Source organism: Hyperolius riggenbachi, chromosome 5 (assembly GCF_040937935.1).
Source record: "Hyperolius riggenbachi isolate aHypRig1 chromosome 5, aHypRig1.pri, whole genome shotgun sequence".
NCBI lineage: Eukaryota > Metazoa > Chordata > Amphibia > Anura > Hyperoliidae > Hyperolius > Hyperolius riggenbachi.
Window position 1 is genome coordinate 405085560 of NC_090650.1, and position 15784 is coordinate 405101343.

At 41.5% G+C, this 15784-nt stretch overlaps 1 protein-coding gene across 1 annotated transcript in view; it reads right to left on the minus strand.

Moving 5' to 3' along the window:
* The window catches only part of CSMD3 (CUB and Sushi multiple domains 3), a 1539978-nt gene that overhangs the window by 835503 nt on the left and 688691 nt on the right, over window positions 1–15784 (minus strand). The window contains exon 9 of the mRNA XM_068237930.1: window positions 10322–10399. Within this exon, the coding sequence (XP_068094031.1) occupies window positions 10322–10399 (78 nt within the window). The remainder of the gene's footprint in view (window positions 1–10321; window positions 10400–15784) is intronic.

Genomic DNA, 15784 nt, shown 5'->3' on the forward strand with positions numbered 1-15784 from the left:
GGTTGTTAATCAGTGGCTATTACTGCTGCTGGCAATGTGGCAGCTGCTAATCAGTGACTGTTACTGCTGCTGGCATAAGGGCAGCTGCTAATCAGTGGCTGTTACTACTGCTGGCACAGTGGCAGCGGCTAATCAGTGGCTGTTACTGCTGCTGGCACAATGGTGGCTGCTAATCAGTGGCTGTTACTGCTGCTGGCAATGTGGCAGCTGCTAATCAGTGTCTGTTACTGCTGCAGGCATACTGGTGGTTGCTAATCAGTGGCTGTTACTGCTGCTGGCAATGTGGCAGCTGCTACTCAGTGGCTGTTACTGCTGCTGGCACAGTGGCAGCTGCTAATCAGTGTTTGTTACTGCTGCTGGCATAATGGCAGTTGCTAATCAGTGGCTGTTACTGCTGCGGGCACAGTGGCAGTTGCTAATCAGTGACTTTCCCTGCTACAGTGGTGATTAATAACCAACAGGCCAGTAAAGGAGGTGACCTGCCCTGGAGTTATTTATTATTAAATGTTATAAAATGTCAAGAGTTGAAAACTCTCACCTGGTGGTTCATACTGAATCTTAGAGAGGGATAAAGAAACGTTACCGAATGAATAGATGGGAGGCTGCAGTCACGTGACTGCATACACCTGTGCTCCAAGCCTCCAGTTTTTGCTGCGTGCACTACATATAACAGCTGGAAATAACTGTAAGTTCATTAAAGCTCTAAGTGGGAAAAAAGCACACAGAAAGCTTGGAATTATCCTTGAAGGTAAAAACAGGTGCTTGAGAGTGAGGAGCCTTCTCACCCCACTACACTATAGAAAAGTGCAATTAGGGTTGGGGAATTGCAGGCTAATATTGATCTACTGAGAGCTAGAGCAGCTGCATGATTTTTATTAGTATCGATGATTTGTATAGGACCATTTTCTGTGGTGATGACACTTTAGTAGGGCTTTAAAGCGGTAAAAAACCCTGACATAATATTCAATAAAAACATGTTTTCCTACTTTTTATATGCCATACGGTTATCATATTTGCTTTTGTGCATAAGTATTATTATTCATTTAGAGATTACAAGTTTCCAAAATACATTTTTTTTGCCCTGAGAGTAGTGTTGGGCGAACAGTGTTCGCCACTGTTCGGGTTCTGCAGAACATCACCCTGTTCGGGTGATGTTCGAGTTCGGCCGAACACCTGGTGGTGTTCGGCCAAACTGTTCGGGGTTCGCCCGAACTGCTGAATGGCCAGCCGAACAGGGCCGAACAGGGCCCCTGTTCGGCCGAACAGGGCCCTGTTCGGCCGAATACTGCCCCCCTTTGGGGTCGCAGGCATAAGGGGGGAGCATGCCCCGATCGCGGGGGGGGGGTCGGAAATTCCCCCCACCCCCTCCGCTAGCGCTCCCCCCTCTGCCCGCTTCCCCATACAAAAGTTTAAGGAAGTAAAACAGTACCGGTGGTAGTGGGTGGCTGGCAGTGGGCGGCACTGTGAAGTGAGTGACTGAGGAGGAGGAGTCCGGAGAGTGACGCGTTGAGGGAGGCCGGGCAGCGGGCGGTTCAGCAGTAGTACGGTACTACTGCTGAACCGCCCGCTGCCCGGCCTCCCTCAACGCGTCACTCTTCGGACTCCTCCTCCTCAGTCACTCACTTCACAGTGCCGCCCACTGCCAGCCACCCACTAGGCCACTACCACCGGTACTGTTTTACTTCCTTAAACTTTTGTATGGGGAAGCGGGCAGAGGGGGGAGCGCTAGCGGAGGGGGTGGGGGGAATTTCCGACCCCCCCCCCCCCCGCGCGCGATCGAGGCATGCTCCCCCCTTATGCCTGCGACCCCATAGGGCCCCCAAAAGCGGGATGTTCGGGGAGTTCGGGGTTCGGCCCGAACATGCCGAACATCGCGGCCATGTTCGGCGAACTTTCCTGAACCCGAACATCCAGGTGTTCGCCCAACACTGCCTGAGAGCTGACTTTGCATTTTATTCATAACGTTTTGTTTTTTTCATCTTGAAATATAAGCAGAAATGCTTTCCGACTGTCTGTGTTCAGGAGAGTCTGCAGTGTCAGAGAAGTGTTTATTTACATTCCTCACTTGATACGATTAAACACAAGATAACATTATCTCCAGTTTGGATGCGACCAGCTTTCCCTGCATTGAGCTTTTCTGTCCTGTGTTTAACCTTTTGAATGCTGTTCTAGTAAAAAAAAAATGCTGGTAGTTTATACTATGCTGTAAATAATGTTTTGGAGCAAAGAAGAATTGCTGGGTTTCATTCCGCTTTAAGCTTTCAGCAAGTTACTGTGTGGTCCAATATGACCTAAATTAGAGTTAAAGGAAACTCAGGTGAGAGGCATATGGAGGCTGACATATGTGTTTCATTTTAGACAATGCCCATTGCCAGGCTGTCCTGCTGTCTGATTCACGACATCTAAAACTTCAGCCATAGACCCTGATTAAGCATGCAAATCAGATGTTTCTGACAAAAAAATGACAAGGCTGGCTGTATGCTTGTCTCAGGTATAAATCAGACACTACTGATGCCAGAAAGATAGGGCTGCCAGGCAACTGGGATTGTTTAAAAGTAAATAAACATGGCAGCCTTATGTCTCTCACCTCGGGTTCCTTTTATAAGCTTTATCCAAGTGTCCTGTGATCTGAAGCTTGAAGATCCATGGTTAGTTTTAAAGAGAACCCGAGGTGTGTTTAAAGAATGTTATCTGCATACAGAGGCTGGATCTGCCTATACAGCCCAGCCTCTGTTGCTATCCCAAACCCCACTAAGGTCCCCCTGCACTCTGCAATCCCTCATAAATCACAGCCGTGCTCTGAGGCTGTGTTTACATCTGTAGTGTCAGTCTCAGCTGCTCCTCCGCCTCCTGCATAGCTCCGGTCCCTGCCCCCGTCCCTTCCCTCCAATCAGCAGGGAGGAAAGGGATGCAGGCGGGGACTGGAGTTCTGCAGGAGGCGGGGAGAGCAGCAGACTGACACTATAGAGATAAACACAGCCAGCTCTGACAAGCTGTTTGTCAGCAGCGTGGCTGTGATTTATGAGGGATTGCAGAGTGCAGGGGGACCTTAGGGGGGTTTGGGATAGCAACAGAGGCTGGTCTGTATAGGCAGATCCAGCCTCTGTATGCAGATAATATTCTTCAAACCCACCTCGGGTTCTCTTTAAAGGGCTTTTGTTTGTATTTAGTATCCACATTTTTATTTTCTTTAGAGTTTTGGTGCCCGAAAAAATTGTTCATTATTGTTTCATGTGACAAGTGACAATACTAATGATCTTTCTACTGTTTGCCGGGGTCTCTACCAAGAAAAACAAACAGTTGGTCAGCTGGTTAATTTGGTATATTTACTGTAAACACTGTAGCAGGATTTACTATTAAGAGCAATCCACAAGCTTTCAATCCAACAAACAAAAAGTAGAAGGTGGAGGCTCAATGAAAATACGGATTTATACCCTTTAGAATATAAATGTACTTGTAGACCCAAACCCGTTTCAAAACGAGCTCTAGGGTCTGTTTCTCGCCGCTGCCCACCGCATGTTACTGAGCCTGCGCACCCGCCGCACACCTGGCTGCCCGCTCACACGCCCGCCCAGCTCCCTTGCCTCGTCCTCCTGTCTCTGTGTAGCTGGGTCCGTGCTGCACACATGCGGAGTAGCTAAAAGCACGGACCAAGCTACACAGGGACAGTGTGACGCAGGTACACAGGAGTTTTATTATAAAAGACTACTAAAATTCAGCTATTCAAAATGCCTGCTTGTCATCCTGAGTGCCTCCCTATATCTCCTATACCTACTTCCACCTTGTCTGCACTTGCAGGCACATTGGGACAACTCATTTGAAAATCCAGGATTTTTCAATTCTACCACCAGCTGCCAAGTGCCAAATTATGATGAAAGTAGGTAACCTCTACAATCATTTAATAGTAGAGCCAGTCTATAGTGGCTAGGTTGACTAGCGCTGGATGTAAACAAAGTCCTAACTTGTTTGTTTACTGCCCCTTCCAAGTGTTAGTGGTTGTGGATGATATATGAGCAGGTATTACAGTTGGGGGGATGGGGAACATTCAAGAACATACAATGGTCTTCACTGCCTGTTCTACACTATGAAGTGGCAATAGAGAGCAGGAGTTGTCCTACTGCGAACTGCAGGTGAAGCTACAGTAGAGCTCCCCATCTCAGAAGATCACTGAAGATGAGGCTGCTGACATCAAGGCACCCATTTCCTTACGATAGATTGTCATCTAAGATGATCACAAGAGGTCGCTAAAATCTAGCAGGAGTACATACCTTTGCAGAGAGGCCTGGGACTTGAGAAGCTAACTAATATGAATGCAGAATTTGTTTTACATGTAAATCCCAAAGTGATATTTTCTTCCCTAAGTGTCTATAAAGTATGAAAAGTGTCACTTTCTGTATTACAACTCCCAGACAAAGAGATATGAGTTGTCGGGTAACATAACATTGTAATCTATTCCGTTAGCAATAAAAAATATAATTTAACTCTACCTTTTGCTAATTTGGAATGCATTCCCATTTCATGATACCCACAATGCCACCATATTTGTTGTACACAGACGTGATGATTTAATGATGGAAATTTCCTTGAGCAGTTGTCGATAAACGGTTTCATTGCAATGCTTGTTTTGCTTTAGGCATTAAACAGAATTACTCCGTGTTTAAGCTCACAAGAGCAATATGCTCCGACATCTGAGCCGCACCAATCATTCTCTTGTCCTCCTGACTCACAACTTATTTAGGCACGTCATAAACTCTCTAAACAGTTCCATCTTTCATAAGTAACTTCCTGATCTAATTACTGGTTACCTCTTTCAAGATATCCGCAGTGAAGCTTTTATAATGTTTTCCTTTTCCATTATTCAATAACTCAATTTCCTCCAGCCTCATTCTTCTTCTCTGAGAGCCATTCTGCTCCTCATGCCACAAAACTTTTATTCGTTAGGAGTTAATAAGCTCTATTCCGCTTAATGTCAAGGGTTTAATTTGCATCTAACTTCTTCGAGTTTGGCAGCTTTTTTTAACCAAACTCAAGATCTAATGGATGTATTACATTATTTCTTATTAGTTATGCTTACTTCAACTTTATTAGGCTCAACGTGATATTGGCCTAAAGAACGGATCTGTTTAAAGTTGAATTTCAAGCAAACAGTTCATGAATACATGATTAATAAGCAGTTCTTCTTATGATTTTTTTTTCAAGAGATATTAGTTTCTGTCCAGCCAATCCAGTGATTCAGTTGGTCCACACGGCACAACAAGCAGTTTGAATTATTATTTTTTCTCTGTTAGTTAAATCAGACCTGTTTTTGTATATGCTCCATCTTATTGCCTGAGGAAGTGGGTCATTCCCGCAAAACGTGTTGTATTTTACTGGAGTATGTAAATAAATTGTTTTGCTAAAAATTGATTGGCATTGTCTTGTGTCTGCCCAGAGGAGGTAAGTTCACCGCTACCTCCTCATTTGTTTTAGATCTTTTCATTCTTCTGGTGCCTCTGTATCCATACTACATTATACATATCCACCCTTGGTGGAGGGGTGTTACCCCTTTTTTCCTTGATCTACAGAGAGCGACTTCTTAATCCTGAGTGGGGACAGGTCTAATCTCCCCACCTGCCTTTACAGTGGTGGCCTATGCGGTAACCGTAACCTGTTAGTATAATGCACATACTCTTTACCCACACCTTCATTTATCAGTGCATACTACCCTATATTGGGCTCTCGGTGTCCCTCTTTTTGTTTAAAGTTTTACAGTTGCTCTATTTAGAAATATATGTTATAGGTTTAAAGGTACCCCAAATCTAACACAGAAGTAATGATTATAGATGATACTGAAATTGAACAATTAATAGCTCCTAAAACCTAAAAAAATTAAAAAATAATAATAAAAAAACACTTAGGGCTAATTCACAGTGCTCAATTGAGTTTCAGAATAATTATGCATGTCAACTCACTGCTTATACAATTCTATGTAACTGATCGCGTTATACTAACTCGCTGCACGCATGATTTGTATTTTAGTCTATGTCTGGTCTCCATTGCAGTTCACACTTATGAGAACATGTGCCACTGACCACTGTGGACCTAAAAGTACATTATAATCACATGGCAATATTCCAATATTAATTGCAATAACATATATACTAAATAAAAGGATACCTTTATATAGCACTGTACAGCGGCAGAAATTTTTTTTTTTGCATATCCCATTTCTCTATAAAAGCTAAATAAGTACTTTCTTACTGGATTTTTTTCAGTTAATATGGAGTTTTATATCACTTTAAGCATCATCCAAGAGGCAAGTGCAGTTGTTTCTTTTTTGTGAATTACGGCCTTTTTTCTACTCATCTGCAGCCCTTAATCATTTCAAGATTTTGAAATTGGAAAAATGCACTACATAGTTCAACAAGTCATGTTATTTTTTCATTATGCCATTTGCAGATGAGTACTTAAAAAGAGGTTTCTTGAATCTCTAGCAGGACTAACACTGTAAAAACTGCTTTCATTTATTACAGAAATCGATTTCAATATCTTTAAGATCTAAAGGTATTTGACTAAAATGATTTTGTAGTGTATACACTTCACAGTAAAGTGAACTAAGCAGGCTCGGGAGCTATGGTGGGATTCTGTTTCCAGGTCAGCTATGCTGACCCAGCAGGGGTTTCTCCTGACTTTTTGGAGGGAAATTTGAAGCAGTGAGGGACAGAACAAGGACACAGACCGCATCCCATAGACATTATGAGCAACAAGAGGTATTTACTTTTTTGACACTCGGTCACCTCGTCTGTCCTTAAAGAACAGAATAAATGTTTACAGTTTAACGTAGTATGGATACAGAAGGATAAAAAGATCTAAAACTTTTAAAAATGAGGAGGTAGTGATGGTCCTACCTCCTCCAGGCAGACACAAGAAAATGCCGATCAATTTTCAGCAAAACAATTCATTCACATACTCCAGTAAAGTACAACGCATTTAGCGTGAGTGACCTGCTTCCTCAGGCAATAAGATGGAGCATATACAAAAACAGGTCTGGTACTATGTGAACAACAGAGGCGCTTGGCATAATACCAAACCTGTTTTTGTATATGCTCCATCTTATTGCCTGAGGAAGTGGGTCACTCCCGCAAAACGTGTTGTATTTTACTGAAGTATGTAAATAAATTGTTTTGCTGAAAATTGATTGGCATTGTCTTGTGTCTGCCCAGAGGAGGTAAGTCCACCGCTACCTCCTCATTTGTTTTAGATCTTTTCATTCTTCTGGCGCCTCTGTATTCATACTACATTATACATATCCACCCTTGGTGGAGGGATGCCGCCCCTTTTTTCCTTGATCTACAGAGAGCGACTTCTTAATCCTGAGTGTGGACAGGTCTAATCTCCCCACCTGCCTTTACAGTGGTTGCCTATGCGGTAACCCTGACCTGTTAGTATAATGGCAATCCAAAGTGTGTCTGCCCGCCTCTGGGATGAGAGATAATGTATACTGGGGAGTCCCGTTAGGCCTAGAGGTCCATCACTCCTCCTTGTGGATCCAATGCATACAAGTACTTCCCAATAGGACTCAACCCCTCATGGATGCTTTAGCGATCTGTTTATTGCATTTAAAAAGCAGTGGTACAAGAGCACAACAACAGCATGACGTTTCGGGCAAAGGCCCTTTATCAAATGCTGAAGTTCACATCTTTCCTTCACACATATATAGCAGCATAACAACACGCCCCCCTCCTAGGGGGCGGGCACAATACTTAAAGTTACATAACCCTTACATAGGGGAAAGAGCAGAAACATGGATCATAGGAAGCATCTAAGGCTATAATCTTCATTTAATCCCCCAGGGGATTGTGTACCCAGCATGTCCATCCAGCAGGCCTCTCGCCGCAGAAGGGTATTCCTCTGATCCCTTCCTTCCTGGAACTGTACCACCTCCAGCACCTGCCACCTCATCTGTGTCACTCTATGCCTAAACTCAATATAGTGACGTGCCAAAGGGGACTCCCTTTTAGTCTGTGTGTCATCCTTCTTCTCTTTTATTGGGTTTTGTATGGTGCTTTTATGCTCATTGAGCCTTGTTCTTATGTCACGCGTGGTCTGGCCCACATAGGCCAGGCCACAGGGACATTTAATGAGATAAATAACCCCCTTGGTCTCACATGTGGCAAAATGTTTAAGGGGAATGGACACCCCTGAGCTGGGATGGCGTACCTCTGGGCCCTTAATGATATTATTGCAGTGTTGACACTTGAGACACGGAAATGTCCCTATTTTTCTCGGACCTAAAAACATCTGCGTTTTACCCCTCGTGCGGCCAACATCTGCCCGCACCAGGTGGTCCAGAGGTACGCGGCGAGAGGCCTGCTGGATGGACATGCTGGGTACACAATCCCCTGGGGGATTAAATGAAGATTATAGCCTTAGATGCTTCCTATGATCCATGTTTCTGCTCTTTCCCCTATGTAAGGGTTATGTAACTTTAAGTATTGTGCCCGCCCCCTAGGAGGGGGGCATGTTGTTATGCTGCTATATATGTGTGAAGGAAAAATGTGAACTTCAGCATTTGATAAAGGGCCTTTGCCCGAAACGTCATGCTGTTGTTGTGCTCTTGTACCACTGCTTTTTAAATGCAATAAACAGATCGCTAAAGCATCCATGAGGGGTTGAGTCCTATTGGGAAGTACTGTTAGTATAATGCACATACTCTTTACCCACACCTTCATTTACCAGTGCATACTACCCTATATTGGGCTCTCGGTGTCCCTCTTTTTGTTTAAAGTTTTACAGTTGCTCTATGTAGAAATATATTTTATAGGTTTAAAGGTACCCCAAATCTAGCACAGAAGTAATGATTATAGATGATACTGAAATTGAACAATTAATAGCTCCTAAAACCTAAAATAATTAAAAAATAATAATAAAAAAACCACTTAGGGCTAATTCACAGTGCTCAATTGAGTTGCAGAATAATTCTGCATGTCAACTCACTGCTTACACAATTCTATGGAACTGATCGCATTATCCTAACTCCCTGCACGCATGATTTGTATTTTAGTCTATGTCTGGTCTCCATTGCAGTTCACACTCATAAGAACATGTGCCACTGACCACTGTGGACCTAGCCCTACTGTATGGAAATGGCCAAGCATAGAATGGAGCAACATCCTTAGTATTGTAAAATTACAGAGGTGCCAACAGAATAAAATAGAACCGATTTAAAAACAATAAAATCAGGAGGGTAAGGGTGGACTTACCTCCCCAGAAGCCAAAAAACACAACCACTGTAGTAGGTATAGACAAAATTTAATCTGTACTCCAGAAACAACAATTGCAACGCGTTTTGCGGGTCTCAAGCCCGTTTCCTTAGGCAAAATACAAAAAGGAGCAGCTCAGAAGTTGTGCTTGTGCAGCGCAGCGCCTTAGTATTGTGCCCAGGGCCAGATGTACCATAAGGCACTGTAGACACGTGCCTACAGGCGCCTGATGATGGAAAGGCAGCTCGCTCCCCTCCCCGAGCACCTAATTCCCTATGCAGAGTCCTAATGAGAGTGTAAATGAGAGGTTGCTCACCCTGCTTTCTGCATTTCACTGACGAGACCTCCCTTCAGTCAAGGCCAAGGGTACTTCTAGCTATTTAATACTGAGGGTACTTCTAGATACCTAATACTTGATGGCCCCTCTAGCTTCTTAATATTGAGGGTACTTCTGGCTACCTAATATTAAGAGGCATCTGTAGCTACCTATGACAGACAAGGGAAGTAAGGGAGATGTGACAGCTGGGACAGCCAGCACACTTGCGGAGCAGTTTGGATGGGGTTTGTAAATTCATGGATGGCATAATCTAAAGTCCCATAACGTCTGTGCCTATAGGCTCCTGTAAGGTAAATCCAGGCCTGATTGTGCCAGTGAATAAAAAGCACCTTTTTCCTGTACAAATATGGCCTAGCATAGAATAGTGTGACATCCTCAATATTATGCCAATGAAGACTGGTTTACTCCACACCAAGCTTACATTTTACATAAAATATCCACATAATGATAATATCACAAATGGTTTTGTAAAACCTATCAGAGATTCATTACCTACTTATGTTGAAAGGCAAAGAAGACATCAACAAATTGATATGCAAACTCCATTATTTTGAATGTTTTATGTACCTTTGACATTCGACTTCTTGCTACATTACACACAGGTGCATGCAGTCTAACATTTCACATGGATAAATATATATTGTCATTATCATCTGTATTTAGCTCAGTTTAAAAAAAAATACAAGCACAGACACCAGAGGTCATTGTTGCACTGAAAGAGAAATGAAATGGTGACACTCACAGATAGAAAACTTGCTGCTGAGGTCTTTGCCTGGATACAATTTAAATCCTCTAGATTTATAATCTATGGACTTTTTCACTAGTTAGAAAAACAAAGCAAAATAAGAACATGAATAAGGCAAAACAATCGAGTTTCAAGAGGAATGAGATGGTTATATATATGCATACTTTCTAATGTTAACATAGCAATAAGATTTGAATGATCTCTATACAAATATATAGGAGTTATGGAAAAAGAAAAGTCATGCACTAGACTCCAAAATGCCGGGGACTTAGTTCCACCTGGCTATTACTATTTTAAGGACTTGGTTTGCAGCAGAAGTTGGACTGCTGAGAAGAGCTTTTGATCTTTCATGTGGGCTGTCAATCAACAGATTTTTTGAGAACCACTTTCTACCAGTGCAGTACATTTAGTTCTTGTGCGGGAATAGTTAGATATGAAATATGCAGAGCTCTATGGCAAGGGCTAAAGGTGGCTATACATTAATCTGTACATTTTTGATACATTAGACATAGCCTAAAAAAAAAACAACAATCAGATCTGGTAAAAAAACACCTATGAAGGCATCAGGTCCCTTGGATTGAAGTAGCTAATTGTAGCACGACCTAAAATGGGTGCGCACTGAATAGCGAAGTGTCCACTATTAGTAGCCACTGTGGCTACCGATAGTGAGCCGCCCCAAATAGCGAGTGACCATTTTTTGTCACGGATGTGGGAGGGTTATTAGTTGCTCGGGGGGAGAGATATTAGTTGCCCGGGTGGGGTTATTAGTTGTTGGAGGGTTATTAACTGCTCGGGGAGGAATATTAGTTATCCGAATGGGTGTATTAGTTGTGGGGGTTATTAGTTGGTCGGGGGGAGGGATATTCGTTGCCCGGGGGGGGGGTATTAGTTGTGGGAGGGTTATTAGTTGCTCGGGGGAGGGATATTAGTTACCCACCTGGGGAGAGTTCTGTGTAAGAGTATTATTATTAATTATTAATCAGTATTTATATGTAAGAGTTGGTTTAGGTCATGTGAAATATTGTTCACTAGATTGATTAGGTTGTAGAATATCAGTAAATTTGAGGATATGCTATGGCCACTATAAAATGCTCCCTTAACCTTTGTTTTTTCCATTATGCCACCCAAATTAGCGTGCATCATTTTATTTATGATGATTTTGTTAACTGAACATCGGTCTTTAGTGTGTATTCTTTGGGACAACAAGTACTGGTCAGGGGAGATATTAAATCAAATCTCTGTTGACATCTGATCTAATATCTTAAAGGCACTGTAGCAAGGAGGCAAATTATTAATATTCTATCTATCTATCTATCTATCTATCTATCTATCTATCTATCTATCTATCTGTCTGTCTGTCTGTCTGTCTGTCTGTCTGTCTGTCTGTCTGTCTGTCTGTCTGTCTGCCAGTCTATCTATCTATGGGCCAGTGCGCACCAAAAACCAACAGCAGATCTGCAAAACGCTAGAGGTTTTTGAAGCAGATTTTCAGAGTGATTCTAGGCATGTTTAGAGAGGTTTTCTAAATATGCCTAGTATTTTTTGGAGCATTTTTTGTGTAGCAGATTACAAATATTGTTACAGTAAAGCTGTTACTGAACAGCTTCTGTAACAAAAACGCCTGGAAAACCGCTCTGATCTAGCGTTTTTCAGAGCTGTTTTCCACTTACCTATACTTTAACATTGAGGCAGAAACACCTCAGAAATCTAAAAAAAAATGTTGCAGCCCCCGAGTTTGTGTTTGTGGAAAAAAACTAACCGCTCTGGTGTGCACCATCCCATTCACTTTCATTAGCCAAGCGGTTTCCCCCTGCAAGCGTTGAAAAAAACGCTCCAGAATTGCTCTGGTGTGCACCAGCCCTCACTAAACATGTCCCAACTCAGTTTGTTGGAGTATTAAAACTCTCACATGTTTTAACCCATTATCAGCTTGGGGAGTGTGCCTTTCATATTTACCTGCTATAGGCTGGAGAGGCATTTCCTCTCCTCCGCTGACGGCACTTCTTCCATCTTTTTGGAGTTCCACTCACATGATATGACATGTGATCGTAACCCAAGGGATGGAGTCAGCTGTGTAGCACCACTCTGTGTAGGAAGAGGGGTGATGGAAGAGTCTCTTCTATCACCCCTCTTCCCCCTCCGGGTGGTGCTGCACCGGTGACACCACCCCCTAGGTTACGATCGCATGTCATACCATGAATGGAAATCCGAAAAGGATTCCAGAAGTACAGCACAGCCAATGGATGAAGAAGAGAAGCTGATCCAGCTGCCCGGAATAGGTAAATATATATAGAAGCTCCCTGCACCGCTTTGCACTGCTGCATTAGGAAGTTAAATGGCATAGGCTGTTTGAAGATGTCCTGGCATGCATTATCTGTCTCAAGATAATGCGTGCAGGGCTGCTATTAGGTTAAATCAACAGAAATATCTGGTGAAGAGCATTACTGTATTTATTTGGTTCTCAAGCAGTTATTTTTAATGTACTCACAGGATCTAAAAGTTCTGCACAGGCACAAAATGTCCACATTGGTCAGACCTGACTATCACAGTAGAAGGCCACTGCTGTAACAAAATACATACCTACAGGACAACTATTGCAAAAAACAAAGCACATACATATAAAATGGATTGCACTCCCTAAATAAGATGCACTATATATTTTTCTTTCAGATGTTGGTGTCAGTTACAGTAGGTAGTAAAAATCTGAAAGGTTGTGAAATAACTAGTCCATCTTCTCAGGGGGGATTCTCGGGTATTTCTTTATTTAAAACATGCACTTACTGAATGACCCTTGCTTAGCCTAACTGCCAGAATAGTGAGGCTGGCCTGCATTTTCATGGCAAGCTTTTGAAAAGAATAAAAGTAATGCTTAGAACCCCCTATGAGATAAACTAGTCCAAAATCTGTCAGATTTGTCAGCATTTTACTACTTACTGTAAGTGACAGCACCATAGGAAAAATAAAATATTATGTATTTTACTCTGGGAGAAATGTACAATTTATATGTATGCATTTTAAGTGTTTACATTTTGGGGGATAGTGGTCCTTTAATGGATACCAATAATTTGTTGTCATGTCACTCCTTTTCTATCAATTATTCATGATCGTAGTACACCAAGATTATACTTTCATCCCCTCAAACTTACTGGCAAATTGTTGTTCAAGAATCTCTTCAGTGAGAAAACAGTCACATCATTGTAATTAAGTTGTAGCCGAGGCTTTTCATAGTGTGCTTATTTTTACAATATTCATCTACAAATGATTTAATCAATGGTAGTCCATCGTAAAATCTTAACCCACCCTGATTTATAATGTTAAATTTATCAGAGATGCTGCATCTTTACTGCTGCCAAGGTGAATCACTGTGGGATGTTTTTATTGTCCTCTGTGGGCAGGAATATTAACTAGCCTCCCAGAGTCCTCTGGGGTAGAAGGATGCATAATATCATTTTGACAGGTCCTATCACAAGTCTTTTTTGGGGGTAGTTGTGTTTCCTAAAGTTGGATTTTTAAAAAAAGTTTGCCTAATGATGCAAAGAAAAAAAATCTGGGACTGTAATTATGCTTCTTTTACCTATTATGCCAAATAGTGTAGTTGTCTGTATTTATTTCTGCTGTTAAATGTCACTAGATTCGTAATGTTTAGGGGTGCATAATCGTGCTAATTCCATCTACATTAACTGTTATTAAAGTTTATTATTAGTCTTAATTGTCTTTTTCCTGTTCACAATTATCCTCACCCTGTGTTTTTATTTTACTAATACTCATTACAAACACCTATTTAATTTAGTACTATTGGGTATTGTAAAAAAAAAAAAAATCAAGGACAAAAAATTTGCCACTTACAAAATATGAAACAGTAACTGGGAATATCATCTGTGCAATAGAGGAGAGACGTAGATCACTTATTGCTAAGACACACACGCACGCACACACACACACACACACACACACACACACGCACACGCGCACACGCACGCACACGCACCCACGCACACACACACACACTTGTGCTTTTAAAAATGCAGCACAAAAAGGTAAATGCATTAGTGTGGGCAATGCAATGATTTCCTATGATAAAATGCATGCAATACATTTGAAAAAAGGTGAGTTTGCAGAAATGCACAGAAACACATCACACATGGGCCCTTATTCAATTACTAAATATCATCACAGATAAGCCATCATTTTGACACTCAAATTTTGGATGTAAAGTGGGGGGACTGGATTATTTGCAGATGATAACTAAGAGTGTGGGGGTGCCGCCTATGCCGGGCATATATTTTGGGGAGGTTATAAAATAACTTTTTTTCTTTTGAGTTTTCTCCTGGAATTTTTTTTCATCTTCTCTTTAAAATATTTTTCAAAGGCATGCAAAAAAGTACTATCAAAATGATTTTGACTATTCTTTTATTTTCTTGCTTGCTGGTGGATTAAGAAGTCATTTTATGACAAGGCATGAAAGTATCACCTAGGAGAAAACTGACTGAGGATAAAAAAATGCATAGGCAATAGTGTGAAGATTACTCACACTAGGGGTATGCAATGGCTATGCATTAAAGTGTGCCAAATAGCCCCCTGCATTGTTATCCAGTGCAGTATAAACCCAATGTCTTGCTCTGAATGGGTAGTCTTAGTAAGCACCCAAATGTACATATCACAGTGTGATAAAACAGCTCAGAGGGCAGACTTTGTCCAGTGTTCAGAGATGGACAAACATCATGATTTTATGTTCAAAAATGCGTGTATGAATTTTACTGCAAAACTTTGTGACATGATTGTTCGCAGTAAGCCCCATTGACTTTAATAGCAGGCGAACTTCAAACATTTTCAAGGCATCTCTGCAGCCACAATTTCTTTAAAAGAAGGTGTACAAAGTGTTTTCTCAAAAACTACAAGGTGTTTTTGAAAAAAAAAACCTTTTTCCCACTCTTCTCCTTAACATACCCTGCAAATGTAGTGATTCTATTATGAGTGGAGGGTTTGCTATTGACCACTAAAGTCAACAGTCACTGACTTTAATGTAAAATGCGAAAGCAAATTTTGGACACAATAATTTGTGGTAAACGTGAACTGGCAATTGGTCATTGTTCATCAGAAACGTTTTTCTGGTGAACAAATTTGTCCAGTGTGGTGTACCGTACTGCATCACACAGAAGCTAAATGAGTCCTAATGATGCCAACACACAATGATAAAAAAGATTTGATTTTCTAGATAAGATTGTTTTATTATAATCAACTGGGAAAACATTAATAAAAAACATTCCACTCAACCAAGAGCATTTCAGTCATTTCTGGACAGAGAAATAATTGAAATGGATGGAAATATTTGGATGCTTTTGATTGAATTTCCACTTTTGGGAGGCTCCTTTTGATAGCAATTCAATCATTTTCAACAAAAACAATCAAGTTGAATGGAATTTAGAAAAAAAAATGTGTGTGGTTAGCATAACAGCTTAT